The 18,419-nt window shown below is 46.6% G+C and overlaps 1 protein-coding gene across 1 annotated transcript in view; it reads left to right on the plus strand.

Moving 5' to 3' along the window:
* The window catches only part of SRS2 (P-loop containing nucleoside triphosphate hydrolases superfamily protein), a 111,790-nt gene that overhangs the window by 91,182 nt on the left and 2,189 nt on the right, over window positions 1–18,419 (plus strand). The window contains exons 18-23 of the mRNA XM_087385702.1: window positions 4,941–5,159; window positions 5,269–5,307; window positions 16,483–16,554; window positions 16,673–16,759; window positions 16,847–16,907; window positions 17,153–17,369. Coding sequence (XP_087241828.1) covers window positions 4,941–5,159; window positions 5,269–5,307; window positions 16,483–16,554; window positions 16,673–16,759; window positions 16,847–16,907; window positions 17,153–17,369 — 695 coding nt within the window. The remainder of the gene's footprint in view (window positions 1–4,940; window positions 5,160–5,268; window positions 5,308–16,482; window positions 16,555–16,672; window positions 16,760–16,846; window positions 16,908–17,152; window positions 17,370–18,419) is intronic.

The following is an 18,419-nucleotide window of genomic DNA, read 5'->3' on the forward strand; positions in this document are numbered from 1 at the left end:
TGATTAGATGTCGCCTTTGTGGCAATCTATCTTCTGGCATCTTATGAAAAGATAAACGCAGCCATAGTGGTGCATGGTCTGAATGCACAAAGGCATAGTCAATCCACATTTTGTATGCGAGATCCCCATTTTGTTGGGGAGCGACACTATACCAGCGATCCAGTCTTGCCTGATAAGCGGAAAGAGCATTATGTTGAAAAGTGTAGCCCGGTGACAAAGGCTGCAATTCCTTCCAAAGGTCAACCAGATTTAAATGCAAAAGTAGTTGAGACCATGCATGCCTTTCAGGAGATAACATATGATCGTGGCTGGAAGTGTTGTCTCCCTGTTGTGGAGCATTATTGAAATCCCCACATATGTAGGCATGATATCTCCACGGGTATTGTTGCATAGCATCCCAAATTACAGTTCTGTCTCGAGATGACTGAGGTGCATAAACTGAAGCAAATTCAAACACCTCTCCTCTAATAATGCATTGGAGAACAAGCCATCTACCTTTGTTGTCATTCAATGCAATGACTGGTTGTAGCTCATGTTTGATCAGAAGGACAACCCCTGAGAAAGAGTGCTCCCCAGCATAGAAAATGTCATACCCACAGAAGTGTCCTGTCTTGCCTGCATAAATATGTTGGTTGTGCTCTTGTAATGCCACTATGTCAGGCTGAAATCTGTTGATGTACAGCCACACAGATTTCCATTTCCTACTGTCACATATACCCTGGACATTGAGTGTAAAACATGTGATGTGAGCAGTCATATATACAGATATTTATAGTGATGTAACAACTATGTACAGCAGCAAAAAGTATGAGGTCAGCCTTGCATTTCTATCTCAGGGTCGAGGCCTCGCCCCTGAGAAGAAGTAGTCGCCTGAGAAGTAGACAGCAAGGCAGCAACCTCTTCTTCAGGGAAGAGTGTTCTGCTGGCTGTTACTGCAGCCCATGTAATCCCAATTCCTGTATTGATCTCTGGGGTGTTTCCGCTAGAAGATGCACCATTCCAAGTGCGGGGGGGTGGAATTCTTCGAGCAGAGATAACTTTTCTTGGGCTCTGCCAGCCATCAGTTGAAAGTTGCTTTCCTTTGGGCATGGATTGAGTAGCAGGAGGTGAATGTGAAGTGAGATTCATATTAGTAACTACTGAATCTTTGCCTTTTTCCTGACTTCCAGGATGCTGTCTACTGCTTTTATTTTTGTTGGCAACTGGAGTAGGAGCATCTTTAGTAGGCATGTGTACCGGCAAGGTGACATGAGGCATTTTATGTAGGTTCAGTGGACACTGTGAAGCCATGTGTCCAAACTTTTTGCATTCAAAACAGGCCCCTGCAAATAAACCCCATTTGAGTTTATAAAAAGCACTCCCCATGTTCACATTGTTCACCGTGACTGAATAAGAGTCCGGTGTGGGATTATCAGTATCCCAGAGAATGCAAAATCTGTTTGAATTGCCATTTGGCCGTGGTGGGCAGACCACTTTACCTAAAGAGGCTGCAATTTTGGGCAAAAGTGAGGCCATGCATTGGGGGAAATCAACGACTTCAACCCAGACTGGGCATCTGTGTCTGATTAAAGCCTGAAAGTCCCTTGTGGGAGACCATGGCAAGACATGCACCATTTGCTGTCCAAAAAAAAGGGGTGAATGTTCCAAAAGCATTTGTCTATGGATCTCATCCACCATGATAACCTCGAAAAAGCCCCTGGCAGCATAGTGTACTTTACGAACAAAAGAGCCAGCCAAAGTGCGTGTCAGCCAGTTGCCTATCTCTGCAGCAGGTGGCATCCGGCCTGGAAAGAATAAGATAACTGCATTCTTGGCATACTCTCTGACTGGATCCACAATTTCATCGACCTCAACCATGAGGCCAACTGAGGGAACCGATTCTTTCCAGTCTTTTCTCGTATCTGCAAATCCTTCATGCATTACATCATACACTAGTTGAGCCTCAAGTGTATCATGCATTTGGTCATACTGACCCTCAACCTGCTTTTGCTTCTTGCAGGGAGCCGAGCGCTCCTTTTGAAATGTTTTTTCATATGAATACTCTGCCATAACTTGGTAAGAAAAGGAGCTTGAGGATGAAGTACCTGTAAGAAGGTGGCGAAAGCCAAAAAAACAGTCCCAAAGGAAAATCAGAAGAAACCCACAAGAGAGAAGAGGAGTTGTGTGACTAGTAAGGAGAGAGCAAAGGGAATAGGTAGGAATTGGCAGAAGACCAGCTAGGGAAGAAATGCGTAAGGAAAACCCCCCAGGAAGATTGAGTTTATACGGTAGGGCTGGATCTGTACGGAAACGTACGGCAGACGTACGGTCGCCGTACAATGACCGTACAGGCGTACGGACGAGGATGGCGCAGGGAGGAAGATGTTGACGGAAGACAAGCTGTTTGCGATGTACAGAAGCGTACGGATGCACAAAGTAAGGTTATGGAGAAAGGAAAAGATATCGACGGACACACACGCAAGATTGGAGCGGGATGACGCAAAGAGTTGCAGAAAAGGCAGTTTGGTCGCTACGGGCTGTCCGTACTGGTGTACGGTACCTGTACGACAGCCGTACAGGTGTACGGAGCAAACGGGGGAGCTGTACGGGGCTCTCACACCACACCACACACACACACACACACACACAGGTAGGTACACCCACAAGCAAGGCCCTCTCTCCCTAACTAAGCGAAACATGTGACATCAAGTGATGTGGACCTCCAATATGCTTATAACTAGGGCAATTACGATTCTATAATCCGTTGTGTGCCCAGTGCCCACATTGACCTAGTAAACTAATTGTCCTATTTGCTCCCTTGTAGAAGCCCTTAAGAATAGATTGAAGCCATGACAAAATTTGGTGCATACTTTTGCATCTCTTACACCTCTCGGTCTTGCTTTGCATCATCCTTGAGAGCACACAGTCCCAACTCGGACCACACAGTCCCAACTCGGACCACAGTGCAACAGAGTACAACTTGCTTATGGTAGTGCCAATCCTCCATGAGAAGAAATGATCAAACCTCTAATCTAGCAAGGGGAGAGCAGAAAATAGATGGGGGACAGGTGGTAATAATACACTAGATAGGTATGTGATGCAGCCCGAAGCAATATTGTCTCTTGGCCTATGGAAAGGAAAGTGTATAACCCCGATCGTCCACAACATCTGCAACTGTAGAAACTCCCAATCAATGTAAGAAATACACCCTTCCAGGCTGCAACAACTGAGCCAAAGGAATAGAAAAGATCTGACTCCAGTGAAGACTCTGCAATCGGAGTGTGTTACTAGGATCTAGATGTCAACTAGACCGGTGGAGATAATCTAGAACTGCTGCCAATCCTGAATCAGTTGAGAAAAGAACGGACATCCCAGAATATGACCAGAAAATGACCAAATATGACATCAGAAGTAGCTGAAACCCAATGGCACAAAGCATCCATACGCAGAGAGGTGAGTAAACAAGACAATATGAGGGTCCATGGCTGTTGCTGCTCCAGAAAGGTGGGCAAAAACATAGCCTTGCGGGCAAGCAAATGAGTGTGAAGATCAAGAATATTCAAACCTCCATGAAGCCTGGGCGAGCAGACATAATTGCTTTTGAGATCAGCTAACGATAGTGCATGGCAAATATGGTCTGCCGATTGAAGAACCCAGCCCTTGAGGAGGTCAACAATTTCAAGACAAGGTACAAGCTTAAAGTCATGGAGTGTCTCTAAATAAAAACTATAGATGCCGGTAATGCTATTCCAAAGCATATTGGCTGACAACTGTAGGAAAGGAATGCACCATACCATAGCATCTAGCACATTTGCCCCAGAGAAAATAAGAACGACTTGGTTCCTGCAAAGCCAGTGGAGGGAAGAATGCCTTCGACCAATGAAGGCTCTCATCACACAGAATTTCTTGCTAGAGTATCCTGGCCATTTCATTTAAGGTGGGAAGAATTTGCTTTCAATCAGAAAGCATGTGAGTGACTGAAGGGCATCCCTTGACTTTGCCATCAATGTGACCCAAAATAAACTCCCATTGGGTGGGTTGCCAATGACCAAAGGCAGTAGAAGACAAGTGTGAAACCAAATGTCCCATCACGTAAATCTATGATCACCCTCCATGGACTGCAGCATCATTTTTGCCTTCTCCACTGAAAGAAGCCGAAGAGCTTTCTAGCGATGGCGTGGCTGCCAGAAAAGCTCCATAATATGAGACTTAAAACAGAAGATGTCCTGCTTGGCAAACATCATCAAAAGCAAGTAAAACTAAACCAGAATCGATTGAACTATGCGATAGCGGACATGTAGTGACCAGGTGGCCAACTTCTAGTATTCCAATTTTTTCTTAAGCATGTCAAGCACCCAGTCCACTTGCTGACGAGAACAGACTTTCCACCCCAAAGGATACCCAAGGTGATGTACAAGCTCCGTGGGTAAAAGTGTGTCCCTGGCCATAAGATATGATGCCAAGATTTCTCATGGAAAGGGAAGAAGGTTATATTTTAAAAATTTTACAAATATGGCCATTTCTCCAAATCCCTTAGCTATCTACCATACATGGGGTAATTTTTTTAATGCCACATGAAAGTCTCCTCACCAATTCTCCATAAGCCTTCTCCTCAATTCTTTTATTAAAAAAAGTAACAAAATACTCCTATACAATGTCAACGGGGGAATATGAGTATGGGTTATTCGTTTTTTCTCTTGATTGATATATTTTTGCTATTTTTACGTGATGTACTTGAAATAGGAGTAAGTTTTTTTTCATGAATTTTCTGAGTGTGAGTTGTTCTATTAGTGAGGAAAAATATTCTAGCATTTTTTTTTGTGTATGGTACTTGTCTGATATGGCTATGAGGTATATTTTGATTGTCACTACTTGTGTTGTCATTTCATGGCATTGAATAAACTGCCTTTCTGATTTGTTTGCAGCAGGCAATGAATTGATGATCGGTGTGAATATTGCAGGTGTTGGAGTATCTATTCGATGATGTGTCTGATTTCTTACGTAACAATTTCATCCCTAAAGTGGGGTCGAATCCTAATCAAGTGTTTAATAATATTGAAGCAGGATGTTTGAATCAATTAAAAGAATTTTTAGATTATATGACAGCAAGAGAGATGGACAACTTCAAGGTGCGTAGGAGAGATAATCAAAATTCTGTGACTCTCACAACAATGCATCAGGTAAGCACTCAATACGTTTAAAAAAGTAAAAAGTAAATATTGTGGCAAAGTTTAGTTGTGAAACAGGTAACTGTTTATATAGGTACTAAAATTATGGTCTCTTTTGCAGTCAAAGGGATTGGAATGGGACACTGTATTCATTGTTAAGGTGAATATAAGCCTCTCTTTTCTGTTCTTGTTCTTTCTAATTGACTAGTAAGAAAGGTTAAGGGGATTCAGATGAGTCAAGGATCCCTTAGAATTGGTATTGCAAGAGACCTCTATCACTGCACACCGGAAGTTTCAAAGAAGCTTGCTGGACTATTAGTATCTTTAGGATCTAATGTTTTTTGAACAATCTCAGTACTACTTGGGAGGATAGTCACAAAAATTATTTCTAAAACATTAAATGCTTCTTTATTTAGAAGGCTTTGAGCTCCTTATAACCTAGACTTGCTGTCAGTTGGCCTTGGATACATGAAAAATATCCTTCACATATGTCTTTTGTGTAAATAATGCTAAGTGTGCAAAAATTGAAGCTTAAATTATAAATATTTGCCTTTGATGTGGAGTACCTATTATAGCTCAAAATTCTAAAAACTTAGGTAGCCAATACTAAAATTAAATGAAGTTTTGACCAACAAAATCAAGTTTGGGATATGATCATGGTCTGGCCATGATCTGGCCGCTACTCCAAACAAAGGAGAGCCATTTAGATGATAATTTGAAAAAGCAGCTGAGGGAGGGGAGCCCATTTCTCGCTATGTGGGGGACTTAATTTGCAGATCCCCTAAATCTTCCGCATGCAACTTGGGGGTTAGTTTATCCCATGCGAATGAGAGTGAGGGCCATTGGCTTTGTGCTCGAAATTTGCAAATTGCAGTCAAGAATGTCTCAAAAGAAAGGATAACAACTCATTTGTTTTTGGCTGCTGCTCCTCCCTGCTCCCTTGCTGCACCCTCTACCTCAGCCCGTCCCTCCCTCTCTCCCTTGCCCTCAGCCCCTCCCTCTCCCTCAGCTCCTCCCTCCGTTCTCCTCCTCCCCTTCAGCCCGCCCCCTTCCAGCCCGCTCCCTCTCCTCCCCCTCTCAGCCTGCTCCTCCGCCCCCTCCCTGCCTGCTCCTCCGCCCCCTCCCTGCCTCTCCGCCCCCTCCCTGCCTCAGCCCGCCCCCTCCTCTCCCTCTCCTCCCCCTTCCCTTCAGCCCCCGCTCCCTCTCCTCTTCCTCTCAGCCTGCTCCTCCGCCCCCTCCCTGCCTGCTCCTCCGCCCCCTCCCTGCCCCTCAGCCCGCCCCTTCCTCTCCCTCTCCTCTCCCTCTCAGCCTGCACCGCCCCCTCCCTGCCCCTCCTCTCCCTCTCCTCTCCCTCTCAGCCTGCCGCAGCCCCCTTCCTCCTTCTCCTCTCCCTCCTCTCCCTCTCCTCTCAGCCCGCCACCCCCTGCCCCTCAGCCCGCCCCCTTCCTGCCTCTCCTTCTTCTCCCTCTCCTCTCCTCTCCCTAGCCTGCCTCCTCCCTCCCTCTCAGCCTGCCCCCTCCCCTTCAGCCTCTCAGCCTCTCCCCTTTACCCCTCCCCTCCTCGCTCCTTCCCCCGCTCCCTCCTCACCTCCTTTCCCTGTTTTCTACCCCCTATCTCCCACAGCATTTTTTGGAGCGGAAGGAGCCTCCAAATTGTCAGAGTTGGCCTCCTCACTTCGATTGGCGATGGATACTCCGTCAGCCAATCCTACTCCACCTCCACCGGCCATGAAAACTATTACCTTTTCTAAAGACGAGTTGCAGCAGCTCAAGAAGGATGTAGAGATTGAATGCTCTACCACGTTGCTAGCATGCATCTTCGGGTCTCACCCCTCCAGATCCCAAGCCAGAGATTGGATGCTTGCGGCTCTCCCCCCAGACCTCACTTCACAATTGTTAGATGTTCGTCTTCTGGGATGAGGTTTTTTCCAGGTTGTTTTTGACACTCCAGAGGCTGCGAGCACTGTGCTCAAAGCTAAGTTTTTACACCTGGGACACAGGAAGATCTTCTTTGAAGCCTTTCATATTGGTTTCGACCCAGTGGAGGCAGATAAGGAAATCTTTTCGCTCTTCATCAGATTTCCCGGGCTTCCCCAGGTTTACCATCGACTTCTTTCTATTATTGGGGAGCATTTTGGCGCAGTTGTTGAGATCCCACCCCTCCCTGGGTTGCCATTGACTGCAGCAGAGGCAACCAAGGCTGATGGGGTACCTAGAGTTAGGGTCCTCTGTAAGGATCCTAACCTCAAGATGGATCATGTTATGATCCAGCGCCCGGATGGTTCCTTTTTTTGCCAGAGAGTAGAGATTTCAAGCAGACAGGACCAGTGCAGGATATGTAGGACCATTGGACACTTTGCCAGGGATTGCCCCAGGAAGAAGAAAAGACCCAAGAAGCCCTCTAGTACAGCTACCGCCCCATGGCCTCGACAGGGGGGACAAGGGGGTGGTACAGGTCCAACACTTGCTCCTCGGCCTCAACAAAGGGGTGGTACAGGTCCAGCACCTGCTCCTCGATCTTCGCATGGCGGTTCTCCTCAGGATGGTGGTGATACAAGTGCAGCACCTGCTCCTCGGCCTCGACAGGGGGGTGGTACAGATCCATCACCTGCTCCTCGACCCCCACCTATCTCAAGGGCATGCGACGCTCTCCAGTGGGTTCCGGCACGTGTGCAGATCCCTCCTTCAGTTCACGAGGGTACATTAGTGGACTCTGCTTCACCTCAAGTTGTCCCTCTAGTCTCACCTCGCACAGTCCGAGACACTGAAGCTTCGACCTCCTCCCCGGTTGCAGCTTCTTCCCTAGATCCAGCGGTGCTAGACGCTCTTCTTGAGGCAGTAGAGGTCTCCGCGGCTGGGCAGACATAGGATAGAGAGCAGTCCTCACTTCCTCCCTTTGATAGGGGGAAGGGGATGGTTTACACTATTGATCCTCTTCCCTCAGAAGGAATCCTTCGCACTCCGGTGTCTGGCTTGCTTCACAGGATCTCGTTTTCAGCCCTGTGAGATGGTTCAGATTTCCCGGAGGAGGAGTTTGTGCCCGCTACTTTTGGGGAGCCAGTGATTGGGTTTGCTATTGACAAGGCTTCTTCAGGTGGCAGGGTTCTTTCCCCTGTTGATTTTCCGCCACTTGGTTCCATTTCTCCCTCCTCAAGCAGGAGGTCTTCCCTTGTTGAGGGGTTTGTTTCCGCCACTAGGTCGGGTAAGGTGTTCCACTCTACATCCTCTCGTCGATGAGGATTATTAGTTGGAACATACAGGGCCTAGGTGGCGTCCCACATCGCCGCCGTAGACAGTTGATCCGGGATCAGCTTCATCCAGGTGTTACTGGGGGTTCCATTGATATCTTATTTATTCAAGAGCACAAACTGGATTCTAGAGATTGTGCTAAGTCAGAAAAGTTGCTTTTTTGCCATACTTTTTGGTCGCCTGCCTTGGGCACCAGGGGGGGCACTTCTATTTCAGTTTCGCAGTCGGTTCTCCCCTTAGTTGTTGGACACGGAGTCATTATTTTCTCTAGAGCTTGGTGGATTATTCTTTTGATTGGAGGGCGTAAGGTTGGTTTCCTTAACCTGTATGCCTTCAACATTAGATGGGAACGTGTCCTTATGTGGAAGAATTTGCTCTCCTGGGCTCCCATTCATGGGTGATTGGAGGTGACTTTAACATGGTCGAGTTACCGTCAGACAAAAAAGGGGGTAGAGAAGGCGGACTTCACTCTTTGGAGAGAGCAGCTTGGGATGCCTTCCTTTTTCACTTCTGTGGCAGAGATACTTGGTGGGATGATGCCTTTCTTATTCAGCCACAGTCCCTGCTGTTCTCTTGGTCGAACAGGAGGCAGCAGATGCCTATTCATGCACACATTGACAGATTCTATGTAGATGATTGGGCACTAGACAGAGGTGGATCGGTATGCATTGCTACTGGGGTTTCCACTTCAGACCACTTTCATGTTGTGCTGGCTATCTCAGAGCCTCACTTGAGAGGCTGGTCTGCCAGCATCAGGATTCCAGATGCCTTTTACACAGAGGAGGACCTTACAGAGGCAGCTCTGCAGATATGGGTTTCTCATGTCCAGGGTGGGCAGCCATATCCATCACATGTAGCCGCTGCCCTTTCTGGTATTAGCGGCTTCTACCACTCAGTTGCTTGTACCAGGAGACGAGATATTCTCAGACGTGAGATTGGTGTTCGCCAGCAGTTGGCAGCTTTGCAAAGGGAAGAGCAGAAACGGCCTTCAGATGCTTGGATTCAGGAGCGCCTTGCTGCAGCAAGGGCTCATCAGTAGTTATTGCTTGATCAGAGAGTAGAGTATGCCTTTCATGCACGGGAGTCCTTTTGGATTCAGACGGGTGGTAGAGTCAATAAACACTTTTTCTCTACTCTTGGCCCTAGACATAGTAGAGAGAGTGTATCCTAGTTATTGACTCACATGGGGTTTTACAGACAGAGCCTGATGATGTCTTACGCATAGCTTCAGATTTCTATGTCACCCTTCTTACTGCTGATCCTGAGACACATGATAGAGAGGATGCTAGACAGGCTATTTGGCAGAGCATCCCTGTGTTGGTGAATCCGGGTATGCATGCTCTACTCGATGCACCTTTCACCAACACAGAGTTCAGGACTGCACTTTCAGCCCTTCACAAGGGCAAGTGCCCAGGTTCGGATGGCCTCACCCCGTCGTTTTTCATTGCATTTTGGGATATGATTGGAGACTATATTACTTCAGCCTTGTAGGCCATTTGGGACTCTGGCGAGATGCCTGGGTCGCTTACAGAGGGTCTCATCCACCTTATCCCAAAAGGAGGTTGCAGAAATTTAGTGTCCTAGTGGAGGCCTATCACACTTCTGGGGACTTATTACAAGATTCTGGCCAAGGCCATCTGATCTTATTCATGACACTCAGACGGGATTTGTGCATGGCAGAAGCATTTTTTATAACATTTTCTCTTTCTGGGAAGCTTCAGAGTGGCCAAAATCTAGCCATTCTACTTTTGGATTTTGAGAAAGCTTATGACAGAGTAGATTGGGGTTTTTTGGAGGGCACCCTTCTATGCTTTGGCTTTACTGATGCTTGGATCAGAGGTGTTTCCTCTTTGTACAGATCAGCCCACAGCCAGGTACTTATTCGTGGGGTAAGGGGTGAGAGATTTCAGATTTCGAGATCAGTCCGTCAGGGATGCCTCCTTGCTCCTTTCCTTTTTTTGTTCGTGGCCGAAGCTATGAGTATCTAAGTTAGATCTCAAGCTGACATCTTTAGGCTGAGACTTCCCATCAGAAGGGAAGAGAAGCTACTTGACAGTGAGTTGGCAGATGACACAACAGTTTACTTGGATGCTACTCCACAAACGCTCACTTCTTTCAAAACAGCATTGGATTTATTCTGCTTGGCGGCAGGGGCGCAGATAAATTGGCATAAATCCAATGGCTTTTGGATCAGTGATGAGGACACTCCAGTTTGGGGGCTTGACATAGGATTCACTTAGGTTCAGAGGTGTGAGCCTATCAGGTATTTGGGCTGCCAGGTCGGCTTGGATATTTCTACCACGCAGCAGTTTGCTCCCAATTTGGAGAGCATCAGGAGGAAGCTTCTTTTTTGGAGCTCAGCCAAGCTGGATCTTACCTCTAGAGTTGTGGTGGTCAACCAAGTCCTCTTGGCCACGGCCTGGTTTGTTTGTTCATGCTGGTGCCGTTCTTGGGACTGCATCATTCAGCTTAGAAGACTGATCAGAAACTTTCTTTGGAGTGGGCTTGATGGCACAGCAGATGCTATAGCCAGGGTGGCTTGGGAGACCCTCATCCTCCCTACACTGGAAGGGGGTCTCAATATTATTGATCCAGATTTACAGTGCAGAGCTTTACTTTGCAAGATGGTGGTGCGGGGACTTATGCCAGAGCAGGAACCGTGGAAGGACTTTCTTATTAGCAGCATAGAGAGGTGCACACCTTCTTCAGGAGGAGACTGGATGAGCAGTGTTAGGTGGATCTTCACCACAGCACACCTCAGATCACCTTTGTTCCCTCTCATGGTTGCCATTCTGAAAGCTTGGACCAGTTTCAAAAGCACTCTTCGGAGGATTCCTCCTTCCTCTCGGGAAGAGATTGATAGGCAACCCATCATGTGGAATGACAGTATTTTAGATGATCATGGCAAACCATTGGGTGCCTCACTCTACATGCAGTGGTCCAGGTGGGAGAGGGGACCTGCATCATCTATGGGGTCTTGGAAAGCTTTCCACAAGCTTTCAGAGGAGACCAAGTCAAGGTTGACAGGACATCTCAGAGGGAGTGCAGGGAGGATCTTGCGGATTGAGGCAGCCCTTCCAGAGGTTTGGGTAGACACAGATGATATGCCACTCACTTCCTCCACTTGGGCAAGTACTTTTACAAGAGGCGGTGTTCCGCTTCAGGTTTTGGCCTTTTGAGATGCACAGGAGGATGCTTTAGTTTTTAGTGTCCAGGATGGTGGCAGATTGCTCAGGTCCACAAAGGACATCTTGCTTGAGTCTGCTTTTCAGCCTATCAGGGTTGTAGGTCTTTTGGTGCATGGATCAGATTCAGAGTGGTTCCTAGACCCAGACCCCCGGCTACTCTCCACCCGGTCTTGGAGGCTCTGGCTCTATGGGGGAGTTCCCATCAGGTATTTGCAGTGGGACCCCGGAGAGTGGGAGTGGATTGACTCAGGGCATCGAGAGAAGAGCATCTCCTTCTTTCGTTACACGGTCAGTAATGCTAGGAGATATCAGCTCAGTAGTAGAGGTTGGAGACCTTCCAGAGTTCCTCATTGGGAGACATTTGATATCATTGCGGATCTCCAGAGGTGCTTCTGGATGAGACTCTAGAAATCCCACAGGAATAGAAAGATCACTATCTTCTTTTGGCTTTCTATCCATGGTGGGATTGCAGTGAACCTTTGGAGGTCCAGGTTCGGAGCCGACCCTACTTGCCCTCGATGCATCTCTGCTTCGGAGACTATTCAGCATTGCTTATGGGATTGCAGACAGGCGAGGATGATTTGGATGGGGGTAGCCAGGATTTTCAGTCACTTTGTCCACTCCCCATTTTTTATGACATGGGGCTCAGTGGCTTGGCTTTCTCTTACAGGGCCTCAGGTATTCTATGAGAGATTGGACTCCTCTCAGGCCATTTCGGTTCGACGTCATCGGACTGAGTCCTATTCGTTGGATGTGGTACCACACCTTCCTTTTACAGCTGTACATGCCTCTATGGATACTTCTTGGGAGATTCTAGCAAGCATAGCATCCTGGCATATCTGGAGAGCTAGATGCATAGAGGCTTTGGAGGGTACTCAGGTTCATCCCTCGCACACATTGGCTAGTATATGGACAGACACCGTACATACTTTGATGGCCGTATGGACGGGTATGCAAGGAGACTCCCATGCAGCCTCAGCTAGGAGGGCTTCTTTCTTCAGGGAATGAAAGGATTCTCCTTTCTTCTCTGAGACTACTATAGGGTTGAGGTGGCACTTTCAGCCTCAGCCTTGGTTGTTTTCCACGTCACTCTGAGGGGATTTTTTATTTATCCTCATGATTTCATGATGTATCCCGCTTTGAGCTTGCTCTCATGGGTTTTTTCTCTTACTTAATAGAAGTCTCTTTCTTGAAAAAAAAAAAAAAAAAAGAAAGGATAACATAAAATGCCTTTATTTCCTATTGATCACTGCTTTTATGGTGGCAATATTTCCAATGGTGTGAGTAATAATAATGCAGGATATGTTCATTATATTTTGGTGAGACAGAGGCAAAGTTTTCAAGAAGATTCACAGTTTGAAAGTTTTACTCTAATGCATGTGTGTTGAGACTACCGCATTCTTGTGATATTTTCTTTAGCATTGAATATTTCATGATGCATTGCTGAGATTTAATAAATGAGTTACAAATGTCAAATACGTTACACTAACTTCACATGAAAGCAAAGTTGATTCTTTGAATAAAAATAACATCCAGTATTGATAATTAAAGATTCAAAGATAGTCTTGAATGTTGGTGCACAAGTATTTTGAAGTGTGGAAAAAGTAAACCGTCCAAGCATGATAAATAATAACAAGCATTATAATATATGGTTACATGGTGACTAAATGGTAAGAGATAAGAAAGATAAGAGAAGCAAGACATGAGTGCATTCCACAATAATTGAAAGTACAAAGAGACTTGTATTATATAGAAAGCCCTAGCCCTAACATTGGACCGTAAGACTTTCTTCTCCAGAAAAGGTAAATTCTATTAATGCTTAAAAACGCCATACAAACAGCTTCCTAGAGGAGCTGTCGATGAAAATATAAAACAATAAAACAGGTTGTCACCTATAAGACAGCCGTCTATTTCCAGATCTCATGGCTCACCACCTAGAGAGATTCCGAAATAGGAGCCAGTAACCAAGGTGGTGGTCTATATATCCAGCGAATACCCTTCACGGAAAGCGTGTAGAAGATTCTTGTTGGCCAAGCTTTGCAGAAGCCCTTTCGCCTTTCGGTGGTCTCTCTCAAGTGTGGAGTACTGTGCTCCCAAACGGTTGTGCAAAGTGAATATGATATCTTGCCAGATGGCTACTAGGGTAGTTGTCGGAGAAACCGGTTGGCCTCCCATCGCTCGACTGCATGAAGCAACCTAGATGTTCCAGGCAGTAATTCTTGAAATTGTCTCCCACACACCATCCTCTGCTAGAGGTGGTGGGTGTGAGCAGGAAGGTTGAACTGCGTCATGGATCTCAATCTAGAAGACCTGCTGGCCATGTATCTTGTAAGCTGGAGAGACAGGGTCAATCTGGAAGGCGTGTTCTACCTCCGTGGGCTAGGTCGCCATCCCCCAAGTGAATTCCCTAATCATCCTTTGTGTGCTAGCCACAATCCTGAGGGACACCAACCATATCCATTGTGTGATTGGGCAACCCCACATGCAATGGGGGATCGTCTCCAAAACTCCATCTGCACAGCCAATACATCTGCCATCTACCCGCATCTGCTCCAGCGAGGGGCCGATGGGCAGATTCTTGTGAGCCATTAGCCAGAAGCGGAAAATAACCTCTCTCAGGACATCTTGCTCAAACCAATGGCGTTCCCTCGAGGGGGACCATGTTGCTCCCTCGAGCTGTAAGCGGCATCCAATGCGAGTAGTGTAAGAAAAGCAGACCTCCTCCAGCCTGTCTGAACGCCCTATGCTAGTAGGCGAGAACCTCTCTCGTGGATCCCACTGAATGTCACATAAGGGTCTACCCTCCCAAATCCATAGGCACCACATTGTTCCCTCCGGAGTTTGTAAGACTATGGTGGGATCAATATACCAAGTCTTGCCCAATCGGCCCACTATCTTGACCCTTTGTCACTCTAGATCCTCTAGGTCTACCTCTGCCTCATTAGCCACCTCTAACTCCGCTTGCAGCGAGCCTCTAGGTCCCACCCTATAAAATCGAGATTGGTGGGATCCGAGAGACTCGAAAAAGAAGCGTATCTCGAGTGGCACCCTTGTCCGCGAGAACTGTCTTGACCAGCAGGGGGGTCCAAGGACTCTGTAATCCCTCCCAGCTTCGATCCCGGCGCCGCCTTGATCTCTGCCATCTTGGTACCTGCTCCTCGGAGGTGAGAGAGAGCCTATTTGCGGGTCTCTGTCTCTCTGGGAAGCCACCTCCAAGCCCCAAAGGATCTAGCCGGTCCACTGTCCCACTGTGCCCATCCAATGTGAGTTCGTTGTCCAATCATGCACCCCTCTGAATCTTTGACCTCTAGGTGCCATATGAGCGACTCTCTCTCAAACTCCTCTCTACATGACGGCCTAGCCCATACGAGTCCTCCCGCCAATCTGTGCCACACTCGGTAGAGATGACTCATCAATGGAGAACTGTTCGTTACCAAAGTGGCCTCCGAGGATATCCACTTTGTTGGACTGCTGCCACTGACCTTTTGTACGGGGAGTGTTCCCAAGAAGCCCTTGCTGGAGGAGGGTCCTGCAAGCAAGAAGTCTCACCATCGGAGGGGCTTAAAGAATGTCTTGATGTCGAGGGCCCTCTCTCCGGATCTCGTGGTTGCCTGCCTGGGGGCCTCCAACTTGGTCTCCCTATGACTACGTTGCTTTCTATGCTTGCCTCTTACGGGTTGCACGATGTCGTTGGTTCTTTCTAGCCCACTTACTGCGCTTCTTTTCCCCACCTTGGTCCACCTTCCCTCTGAAGGCTCTACCCAGGGAGTTTGGTACTCTGCCTGTTGTCGTTGAGATTGTTGTTGTGTCTACCTGGGTGGCCTTCGGTCCCATCCTCTCTAGTGCCACTATGTTGTCTCTGAATCTCCTGTTAGGAGGGATGGGCCTTGTTCAAGCCGGTCGTACAATGTCTAGCTTGGTGTCCCTTTTGCTTGCACCTCAAACAATGACCTAGTAATCTTGAGGCCTCCAATCTCAGGTGAAGAGTACCTCCCTTTAGAGTCTCCAAGAGAATCACCTCTAGGGGGGCATCTGGGCTCTCTACCACCATCCTGAGTCGAGGAACCCCATCATCTATCACAACGGCCGCCTCCGACTCCAAAGGATACTCTAAAACTGTGCCAAATGCTCGGCCAGCGAAAGGATGGAGGGATCTATATTCCCTCATAGCCAAACCTTCGAAAGAGAGGTTGGATCTATATTCCACAGAAGTATGATATATATTCTCCAAATGCAAATAATGACTTTTGACATCACAAAAGTATGATATATTTCTATCCACTTAAGAAAATAGCTTTTGGAGCTTTCTGGCTGGTTGCACTATAGCTAGACCTTCGAAAGAGAGGCTTGGAGCTGTTTGGAGTCTCTTTTGCTTGATGAAGGTGATAGCTAGAGTCGACTTGTGCCGAAGGAGAACCAGGTTACCCATAGCGGGACTGGGGCTGCCTTTGTGCTCAAGAGCAGTCCCACGCGTGCTGCAGAGGATGGCCATTGGCTGGAGCGGAGCTGTCCTGTTGCTCACAATGGAAGGAGGCTGTACGGTGGCCACAACCTGTTCAATGGGCTATGGTGATGCCTTAAACATGAGCTACACTTGCAAAATTTGAACTTTCTTTTAAAAAGATTAGGGGGATTTTTCGGTCTGTCCACTTTAACAAAACTAATTAACTGATGACATATTTCTTATTGCATTTCACCCGAATTTATAAATTGATGTAACTAGTCTGAATATTGGAGAATATGTGGTGAAGCAAGGAGGCCTGCAGTAGTGGTTTGTGCTTCTTAAATATATTTAGAATTTCTTTGAATTCTAGTACGGAATGCATTCTCTACTGCAGGTTGACAATGAGAATTCCATGGCTGTAAACTGACTATCATCTTCTATTTGGTGTTTGGAAGGTCAATGATTCAGAGGTGCCATTGCTTCATGAAACAATCGGCAGTGTTAGTGATGGTGCTGTATCACTTGAAGTAAGATGATTTGAAATAGGTTGTGTTTCATTTCAGTTTAAGTAGATGCATAAATTACAAAGAAAGCTATTGAGGTCAAGGAGTGGGTTGTTGTTTGATGACCTTTAATGAATTGTAGGAAGAGAGACGCCTGTTCTATGTGGCAATGACACGTGCCAGGAAAAAACTTTACATACTATATGTGACTCGTGATAACAACCAGCAGGTTTGCCTGCCCCTTTTCTTTTTATATGAATTGTGGACTTTGTAAGTGTCATAACTCTGGTCTGGCTATTTACTTTTACTTGTGCAGTTACTGCGTCCAAGTCGTTTTATAGGAGAACTACCTCATCGCCTTCTTGATTATCAGGCAAGTTTAATGGGCGCTTTTGTCTAGTTCACATGAGTTTGAGAGGAAGCATTGCATTGGTGTTCATGGAAGGCTTTAGGAAACTGCCCTGTGGCTCCCTCTTCAAATTTGCATGAGCTGAATGAGGGTGAGTAGCTTTTTTGAGGCATCCTCTCATCTCCGTCCTTGGGGCCTCACATAATTTCTTCTCCGATCATTGGTAATATTTTTTCAGTCCAATGATCAGATATCATTGTCATTCACAGGTAGAGGGAGTGAGTTGTGCTGCTGCTCCAATGACGTCAATACCTAGACAGGTGTATCAACAGCCAGATGACGACGTCAATAAATACAAATGCCAAGGTGAACTTGTGGATGACTCAAATACAACTTTTGTTTCCAACAAAGAAAGTAAGCTTGTCTCTAAAGTGTCATCAAACAACACGGAAGTCTTGGAGTCGGTTTCTTCAGCAGAATTCTTGAGAGGGTACGTGTGCGAACTTGACATCACTAAACATCGTAGTTGGCTTTCCTTTGCTATTGCTACTTATGCTTGGATGTTCTGAGATGTATTTCTTGGCGATAAGAATGTGAGGCACCAAAAATTGCCAAGCAACTAAGTGTATATGAGAAAGGCTTGGATGATTGTGCCTTTTAGTCAAGGATTATGTTGAAGTCCAGATTCTGAATGGTATGGTTTATTTCAAGAAGCTATAAATCATTGGGCTTGACCTGAGGTAGCTGTCCAAAGCGTTACAACCTTATTACTAGGAAGAATCACTCAAGCAAGTGCCTTTAGTTGGTGCAGCTTAACAATTCAAGTTTTTGATAATGGAAACTTTTAATTGAGGGAGCTAGAGGCTCTCTATACATTTTCTGTTTATCATGAAATCTACTACAGCAACGGATGTCTCAAACCTGTGAGCCCTTGTAGCCATGTAGAGAACTTTAGTCTTTGAAAACTGATTGGGTAAACTTAAGAATTCAACTTCAAAAAAAAGTGGATAGGCAGCCTTTCCTTTTATATTGGATAGTGTGGGAAACTCCTCATCATCCCTGGGCTGCTGACATTAGAGGGCTCACTGCCACTCCCATCATATCACTGGTTTGGGGTTTCGAAGAGTGTTTCATCTGGGTTGTGAAGCCACTTTTCCTGCAGCACTTAATAGTCGTGCCTCCCATTTCTTCCGTCTCAGGTGCAGTTCATTTTGGACCTCTTTCTCCCTCCAAGCAGTTCAACGCTTTGCTCCCTCGAAATCTGTTTCGGTGCATGTACTTCACGCTGTAGGAAAGGCTCATAAGGTCTTGCACGATATCTAACTATTTTTCTATTTTGCTATCCATTTCTCCCTTTGGAGCTTCAACTCATTTCCCCTCATGCTGACATGCTCCTAGGTCAAGAGTAGACTGCCTTCTATGGATTCTAGTATAGTTTTATGCCATATGATGACGTGCCATATGACATGCCATTCTGTTTCCCGTTCCCCCTTCCTGAAATGTTCCTGTTCCGGCATTTGACGTTCCGGAACGTTCCCAT

This window comes from Dipteris shenzhenensis, chromosome 15 (genome assembly GCF_047967505.1).
Source record: "Dipteris shenzhenensis isolate YYH24624 ecotype China chromosome 15, Dip_SZ_1.0, whole genome shotgun sequence".
NCBI classification, from domain to species: domain Eukaryota; kingdom Viridiplantae; phylum Streptophyta; class Polypodiopsida; order Gleicheniales; family Dipteridaceae; genus Dipteris; species Dipteris shenzhenensis.